At 34.3% G+C, this 9,198-nt stretch overlaps 1 protein-coding gene across 1 annotated transcript; it reads left to right on the forward strand.

Moving 5' to 3' along the window:
• Window positions 1-5,786: 5,786 nt before the first annotated feature.
• On the forward strand, window positions 5,787-7,256 carry LOC112775315 (bZIP transcription factor 53). Its single transcript, XM_025818887.3, has one exon. It carries the CDS (start codon window positions 6,511-6,513, stop codon window positions 6,946-6,948), a length of 438 nt encoding a protein of 145 aa, XP_025674672.1. The 5' UTR covers window positions 5,787-6,510; the 3' UTR covers window positions 6,949-7,256.
• Window positions 7,257-9,198: the final 1,942 nt, after the last annotated feature.

The following is a 9,198-nucleotide window of genomic DNA, read 5'->3' on the forward strand; positions in this document are numbered from 1 at the left end:
TTTCATGTGTTCATTTAGGTGTATTTTATGTGTTCAATTGTGTGTAAGTTGTGTATTCATTTGGGTGTATTTTCTGCATTTGTTTGTGTGTATTTTCTGTATTCATTTGGTGGTTCACAATTTTTGCAGAACATGGCCATTGCAAATCATCCTGAAGGGGGTATTCTTACCGCCTAAAAATAATAAGCCATTCAGGGTGGAAGACTATCCAATATTTATACCCTTCTTGGACCTTAAAAAATTAGCATCGCATCGTTATGTAAGTTTTCATTTCTAAAACTTCTTATTACCATTCTTTACTTATAGGCCAAACAAACTAAAACAGTGTTCAATCTGGACATACTTCAGATTTTTGCACCTGTTTGTTATTCACAACATTGGTGGTTATGGTTGGCTGATACAAGAAAGCGGAAATTTTATATACTCGACCCAATTCACACGACATCTCCGTCCGATAAGAGAATGGCCCTAAATACATTCATTGTAAGTTGGTTCTGTGTTCTGTATTTTAATAGTTGAATGTATTTCTGTTCAATATAAGGTGTAAGTTTGTGCTCCTTTGGGTGTATTCCTTTATTAAATTTATTCATGTATTAATGATTTGTTTTGTGTTTTAAGAGATATGTAATTTCACGAATTAGAGTATATGATGGGGGGCACCTCTGAAGAGAAGGGACAAGGACAAGGAAATTGAACCGCCATACATTAACATCTCAGGCCAAAAGACAAGGTATAAATCTTTCACTCTGAAAATTAACCTTTCCAATATGTAATTTGTAATTTATTTTCTTGGTTTTCAGCTATGACTGTGCTATTTACATAATGAAGTGGCTTGAGATAATTCAGCCCAAAAACATTAAAAGGTTGAAGTATGAGTGGGACAATTGGACCCAGGTAAATGTGTTTAAAACTAAATAACTCTGTATTACTTTACTCAATTAACATGGTTGATTAAACAGAATATTCTTTTTAACTGTAGGACAAGGTGGACCACTTTAGAGTAGAATATGCTTTCCGGATTCTATTCCATGAAATGAATCAAGACAAAGCTGAAGCCATTAGGGGAAGTAATGCAATAAGACTGTCCAAGCCATCCTCATTGTTATTGAGTCCATATTGTCAGATAGATTCTAATGATATTGACACTAATTAATGTAACTATTATATAGTCTTGTAAGAAATTGAACAGATGATGTAAAAATTTGCCAATTATGAGTAAAACTCTCTCTGCTGTATTTAAAATGTCTGAATTACAGGTACTATAATATGAAGGAAAACATCAAACTAAATATACACCCATAACCTGACATTTTACACCGAAAGAAAGTTGAATATACACCCAAATATCTATCCCCTGATGATTTATCCCAAAACTCTAAACCCTGAAACCCTAAACCCAAACCCCTAAAACCTAAAACCCTAAACCCTAAACTATAAACCCTAAACCCTAAACCCTAAACCAACCAACCTACTATACACCCAGATCATTGATTTTTACACCCATAAGATCTCATTTTACACCCAAGGAAAGTTAAAAATACACCAGACTTCTATCCACTAATGCTTTATCCCTAAACCCTAAAACCTAAACCCTAAACCCTAAAACCCTAAACCCTAAGTAAAATGTGAAACACAAGAAAATTCAAAAATACACCAAAAAAATAGTTCTTTTACACCCATATTCTGTAACTATACACCCAAAAAGTTATCCGCTGCTACTGGTTCCCTGAACTGATAATTCATAACACGTCCTTGATATTGGCTTGAATTTGAACGCACCACTGATGCAGCAGCAAAGAGATTTAACTAGATATAATAAACTCACATATTAGCTAAACTATTAACGAGAAAATTAAACTCAATCACCACATATTTAAAGAACATCACTTTTACCTCGTTTAAAACTTTCGTTTTCTTCTTCTTTGGGGCATTTGCAATCTGTTTATCCAACTTTGAACCTAGCCTATTTTTGGGACGTCCTCTTGTTCGAATCCTTGGAGGGCTTTGAAGCTCGTTAACAGATTCCAAGTTGGCGTCTTCGTGAGATAAAGAATATGTCCCCTTCCTTTTGGCTTTCATTGATTCCATCTCAACCATGACGTTATCGTACGCACGGTGCATAATTGCAGTAAGCTCCTCCGATTCTGATGCAAATTCGCAAATATTTTGCGAACGAAAAACCAATTCGTCAAACCTCTTGCTTCTTGGCTCCAACAATGGCTCGTCGTGCTGCTCTTGATGTGTGTGTGTCGCCACTTTACCTTCTTGCTCCATCGTTCCAATATATATCTCGATGACATTTGGCTTACTCGTTCAAAACTTAACACACTTAGTGTGTGACGGCACAATATCCCTCTCGACTCAAATAATAAGCATTGGCATTTTACCTCGGCTGCTACTGAGTCATAAATAACCACAAACTTGTTGAATATTGAGCTGAAAACTTGTTCTCCGACTTCGTATACTGAATAGCCTAGAGCGAAATTCGTTAGTCTAGTGATGCAATTCGCCTTTCCTCTGAATTGTGCTTGGACTTTCCTAAACTTTTGATGAGTGTACACATCTTGAAACCGAGCTTCAATGGAGGATTTGGTTGCACACGGTATGACCGTATGAAAATCTGCAGCATCTGATTCTCTCTCTGCTTGCTCCCTGCTTCCGAGGCAATTATCGTATTGTTTGACGAATTGAATAAGCGAGCTGTTCCGGGTAATAAACTTGTTAAAAAATGAATGCATGCTCTCGCTCCTTTGTGTGCTTCTCATCCCTGCCCAGAAGTGGTGATCCAGATAGATTGAAACCCATATATGACGGTCTTCATAGAGATCTGCAGAAAACACCCAAAAACAGACTATAAATACACCTGAAAAAAATACAATTTACACCTCTGCTGCAGATTTTTAACAACATTAGCCACTTGTTGTCCACAAGACCAAAATTCAGCAGAAAATCATTCCAATTCCTATCAAATGAATCTTTACTATGAGAGTTCCAAACAACTTGGCTCAATTCTTGTTCTATTTCAGCATGTCCCTTGTACCCATTTAATTTGCTTGGGATCTTCTTCGTGATGTGCCAAATACACCAACGGTGAATTGTTGTTGGCATACAAGCCTCTATAGTCCTTTTCATTGACGCGCATTGATCGGTGAGAAACCCTTTCGGAGCATTTTCCCCCATGCAATGAAGCCAACATTGAAATAACCATTTGAACGACTCAATTTCTTCATTTTTCATCAAAGCACATCCAAGAAGTATTGACTGACCGTGGTGATTCACCCCAACAAAAGAACCACAAACCAAATTATACCTGAAACAAATTACGATATTGCAGAATGAAAATCATTACGTACACCCATATAATTAATTTATACACCCAAGGAAGATCCAATATACACCTCTGCAGCAGATTCATAGAACAAAATTAATTTAGCAGCATAAACAAGAACAGTATATTACCTGTTTGTATTGTAGGTGGTGTCAAATGAAATAGCATCTCCGAAATACTCAAAGGCAGCTCTGCTCCTTGCATCGGCCCAAAAAGCAAGCTTAATCAATTGATCGTCCTCGAGTTCGAGCTCGAAAAATAAATTCTGATTCTTCTCTTTCATTCTCAATAAATATTTCCCGAATTCCTTTGCATCTTCTTGTTCCGAAACATTCCGTACTTCTCTCGTGATGTAATTCCTCACATCTTTTTCAATAAAATTTAACTCGTGGTGACCCCAGCTGCCGCAATGTATGATTGGAATATTTTGCTTGGTCTGATACCGGCTTCCTCGTTATTATCTATTGTACGACGAACGGACATGCTTAGTTCCCTGTGCTGTTTGATCATCTCTGCTTGAGTTGGACAGCAAGCGTGTGAATGATGCAGCACGACCTTTGAAATGATCCAAGCACCAACATCCTTCAATGTGTGTATATAAATTCTTGCAGGACATTTTAAACCAGCTGTGGGATTTGTCTTCTCGGTCGGAGATATTTTAGATTTCCATTTTTCCTCTCTGCTACATGTGATCAATTGATTCTTAATTTCGTTTCCCTTTTTATTTGTGCTCCGAACTCTTGTAGAAAAACCTGCAGCCTTGGCATAGTCCTTGTAAAATTTTGCAGCATCTTCAAGGGTTTTAAAGGTCATTCCAATCTTGGGAACAAGCTGCTCATCAACAACAGAGAGGGGCTGCAAAAATATAACATGTTTAAAACAAGAAAATATTATAGAATTTCTGCACCTCATAAAAAAATAACAATCAAGGTAAAATACACCCCAAGGACTCCTGATCTACACCCGTTACTACAACAAGTCAACTAAAATAACAAGAAAAATCATAAACTGTAAATACACCCAAACTCCCCCTAAAATACACCCAAACTTCCCTAAAAATACACCCAAAAAGTTCTGATCTACACCCGAACGTCTGCTATAAATTGCAGATAATTAATCAAAACTAATACATTAGATTCAATCCACAGATTATGTTCACGCATTAATTTCACAGTCTATGTTCGTGAATTATTCAGCTAGACAATCATAGACGAATAACTGCATCAAATTCAGATTAATCTTAATTAACTGAATCTAAATCAAACCTCAGGAACTTCGTTCAATTCAAATTCAAAATCCACTTCGCCCTGATTGAGCTGACAATCTGAGGTTGAATCATCCATTATTTTCAAAGTTCGTTCAGATTTTGATTTCAGAAACCAGAAAATCGAAATAAAACGAAGCTAGAGTTACAGTGAGAGAAAATGAGGTGAATGATGACGAACAAAGCAGTGATAAATGCAGAAGAAAGAACGATCGAAAATACAGGGGAAAAACGCAAGAAGGAGAACGAAAAACTTAGCAGGAGATTCGTAGAAGATAACAAAATCTTTTGAAAATTGGAAAGTATATTATTTGCGCGTTAATTGATTTTGATTGATATAATGTTCTGTTATATAACGCGTGAGTTGTACGTAACAATTGGAGCGCATTTAGAATATTAGTAAGTTTCAAGACTTGTAACACTTATAAGAGTTAAACGCTTGTATGCTAAAATTAATCCTAATCAAATTTACTACGAAACTAGTACTTAATTAAAGTAATTATAGAAAAAGGTAAACCAATTATTCTAATAAAGTAACAAGAAGTAACAATAAGATAAGTGTTACATTTTTTAAAAGGTCATTATTATTTAAATATTAAAATTGATATCTAACACAAAAGAAAAATAACTTATTAATTTTAATTAAAAAATATTTATAATATATAATTAAAATTACCAATTAAAATTTATTAAATTACGATATATTGATATACTTAAAAACTTTCTTTTAATTTTAATTTCTGTTTTTCTTAGACTCTTATTGAAATCTCTTACATCTATCCTTACCTCAAGTTTATTAATCATGGCTGACGAAAAGTTGTTATCCCCTTGAATTAACCAAGCAAAGAATCTAGATTAGCACCTCTTTGACGACAATCTACTTTACAATATAATTTTCCAACACAAAAGCACATTTATTAATGAAAAGTAAATTAATATTAATCTTAATAACGCTGAAAATTATATCAATAGACAAAATTGTTAGTAAGTAAATGAACATAAATAATATAACTAAATTAAATAAAAAATATTTAAATATTTAAATCAATATAATCTTAATATTATAAATAAAGAATTAGTTTAAATATCAGATTTTTATTTTTAATCAAGTACTTTAATAAAAGAATATTATAAAAAACTTAACAAGTTCTTAAAAGAATAAAAACCTTAAAAGTTAAAAATGTAAGAGGGGAAAACCTTTAATAAAACCAGCTGGTTGTTTGTGGTGAACAGCTGTCGTCATTGTGTACGCAGCTATGACGCGGTATTACGTTGCTGGAAAAATATCATTCCACAAACCACTGCACCAGCCCCACGTTTTCCATCTCCCTCTTTCCTTCTTTTTCTTCTATAAAGCCTAACTTTTCCAACCTGCTTAACCTTCTTTGGATTCTCCATCTCAACAACCCTAATCTCTGAAAACCACCCGGTTCTCGAATTTTCCGTCGTTAATTTTCTCAGCTTTCTTTCTCGATCTTCCCTTTCATTCAATTCCCTTCTTTAATTGCGTTTCTCCCTTGAAAGATTGTCTCTCTCTATCTCAGATCTGATCTCCAATCTAGGGTTTTAGCATCTTCTCCCTTGTTAATCTGATTCTGTACAATTTCTAGGGTTCAAAGCATAGGGATTTTGCACAAAATTTCAATGTTTATGGAGTTTCTATGACCCTCTCTAACCCCATGCGTCGGATTCGTCTCCTTCACTCCTTCTCGGTCGTCTTCCTCTACTGGTTCTACGTTTTCTCATGAACTCACCCTCAGCACGTTGATAATCTCTCTCTGTTATTTAGTTTTAGCTAGCTGATCCCGATTTTTCTTAGTCTAAAAAACAAAGAACAGAAACCCTAATTCCCTTTTGACAAAACGCTAGTTTCATCGATAAGAACCAGAAAGAAGAAGACGTAAGAGAAGGAGTTGAAATGGCTTCAGTTTACCGCAATTCGAGCTCAGGATCGGAGGGCGGAGAGCCCGTGATGGATGAGAGGAAGAGGAAGAGGATGCTGTCGAACCGCGAATCGGCGCGGCGGTCGCGGATGAGGAAGCAAAAGCAGCTGGAGGATTTGACGGAGGAGGTGAAGCGGCTTGAGGCCTCGAACAAGCAGTTGATTGAGGCCATTAAGATGAAGGAGGAATCTTATGCAGAGATTGAATCCTCAAACGGCGTCATCAGGGCTCAGATCACGGAGCTTGGGGACAGGCTTAAGTTCCTCAATTCCATCCTCGAAATTGCTGAAGTCGTAAGCGGCGGTGAGCTCTCCGTTGATTTACCGGAGATTCTGGATCCTCTCATGAAGCCTTGGCAGATTCCTTACCCATTTCAGCCAATCATGGCTTCGGCAGACATGTTCCTGCATTGAAGTGTTACAGAATTATGTTGGTGTTTGGCAGAGAAGCTCCTGCTCGGATGTGTGGGTAGTTTAGTAATTTAGTTTGGGATTCTTGTGTCGCCATTGGGTGGTAGTTTTAAAATAAAAAGGGGGCTTCAGTTTGGGGTTGTGAAAGTGTTCGGAATGATGATGAGTGCCAATGTCATGTCTGTGAATTATATGTATCTGCTTGTGATGTTCTCTGGGTTCAGTTATATGCGATGTTCTGTTTCATTAAATGGCATTGTCTTGTTTTGTATCTGTATTATCATTGTTAATTGGAAATGATGTTCTCTTCTTACGCTTTCTTTTTTCTTTATTCTTCATAAGTTTTTCTTCTATGTGAGTAAACTCTAGTTAGTTCTTCTTTTGGGATAACCCTTAGGCTATCGGCTATGTGTGATTGGAAGAAAAGAAATTATAAAAAGATGTTTCTTTTTTTTTTTTTTTCTTCAAATAAACATAGTCTCAATGTTTCATAAATATTCTTACTAGGGGGAGCAATTTGTTTTGATAACAATAATTGTATGTCTTTTTGTTTTTTTTTATAGAAGAAAACTTTTATTTAAGAAAATAGTCAAAGGACACTTACATATTGTAGAAGAAACATTAGATATGAAACTAAACAAAACAAAAAAAAAAACTAAACAAAAAAATGGATAAGTTTTATGACACTTGCATATTGTAGAAGAAACATTAGATATGAAACTAAACAAAAAAAAAAACAAAAAAACAAAAAAATGGATAAGTTAGATATGAAAATAAACAAAAAAAAAAAACAAAAAAATGGACAAGTTTTATGACACTTGCATATTGTAGAAGAAACATTAGATATATTAGATAAGAAACTAAACAAAAAAAAAAAAAAAAAAAAAACTAAACAAAAAAATAGATAAGTTTTATGACACTTGCATATTGTAGAAGAAACATTAGATATGAAATTAAACAAAAAAATGGATTTGTAGAAGAAACATTAGATATGAAATTAAACAAAAAAATGAATAAGTTTTATGTTGAACTATTGTCTGAGAGCAGGAGCAAAGTTCAATTACAAAGAATTTTATACAAGAGAAACAGAGAAACAGAGACTCGTTACAATATCTTTTGTTTCTAAATTACACCGGAAGTGTTGCACTATAGAAGTTTATCTTCTCTTCTTTTTAAAATCGATCTAAGTGCTATCTGAAATTGTAAATATTTATATAGATGAAATGTTCTCGTTGTATCTTCATCCCGAACTTATGAAAACATCACTAACACACCCATAAAGGGATCAATACACCACAAAAGAAGAGCGAAACACCACAAAAAGGTTATTTAACTTAAATATGAATCTTAGATCTAGATCTCTAGAAATAGAAAACAACAAAATAAACAAGCAACAACAGAATAAACAGGGAGAAACAAAAGAAAAGGGTTGCAAAGAAAAGAAGAGAAGGCATGTGATAACAAAAAAATGGTAGTAAAGGGTTGTGACCGGCGAAAAGAGAGAAAAGAGAGAGGTGATGAGAATGTGACTCGTGAGAGTGAGAGTGAGACACTGAGAAAGGAGATATGAATGGTTTGGGAGGAAGAGAAAAGAGAAGGGGACAGAAAGGAAAAAGGGAAGAGGTTTTCCAGGGGAGAGGAGTAGTAGAAGAGAGGAGGAGGGCCATTGCAACCCAGACTGAAGCAACGGTAACGGCTCTCTGAAAGCTTCAAATCTGTTTCCTTTGCGTGAGAGAGAGAGCTTAATTGTATGTTGTATTCACAATGTTACAATTTAGAAGAGAAAAATTAACCGAATTTATAGCGTGATGTTTCAACTTTTAATGAAACATTTTTGGGATAAAAATCTAAAAACGCAATACGTTTTGAGCTATATACATTTTTGTTTTTTTTTTATTTTCAGTATTTTCTATTTTTTAAATTTTGTAAAAAAATAAATAAAATAATTTTATTTTCTATTTTTATCATTTATTTTTATTTTTTTAATAAAATTCAAAAAATAAAAAATACTAAAAATAAAAACGCAAATCAAACATACCCTTAATTGTCATTTATTTTGTCGAAAAAGTACTTTTGAAAAGAAATATTACTATTCTTTATGCATTTACGGTCTGTATATGCTCCCTTTTATATTCTGCATGACAAATTAACAATTAGTATTTGTTCTGGACTCGAAAATCTCCAAAAACTAATGTCTTATAAGTATAATTGTGTATACATTTTAACAAAACGTTATGCTGCTACACACATAAG

This window comes from Arachis hypogaea, chromosome 19, assembly GCF_003086295.3.
Source record: "Arachis hypogaea cultivar Tifrunner chromosome 19, arahy.Tifrunner.gnm2.J5K5, whole genome shotgun sequence".
Lineage (NCBI taxonomy): Eukaryota > Viridiplantae > Streptophyta > Magnoliopsida > Fabales > Fabaceae > Arachis > Arachis hypogaea.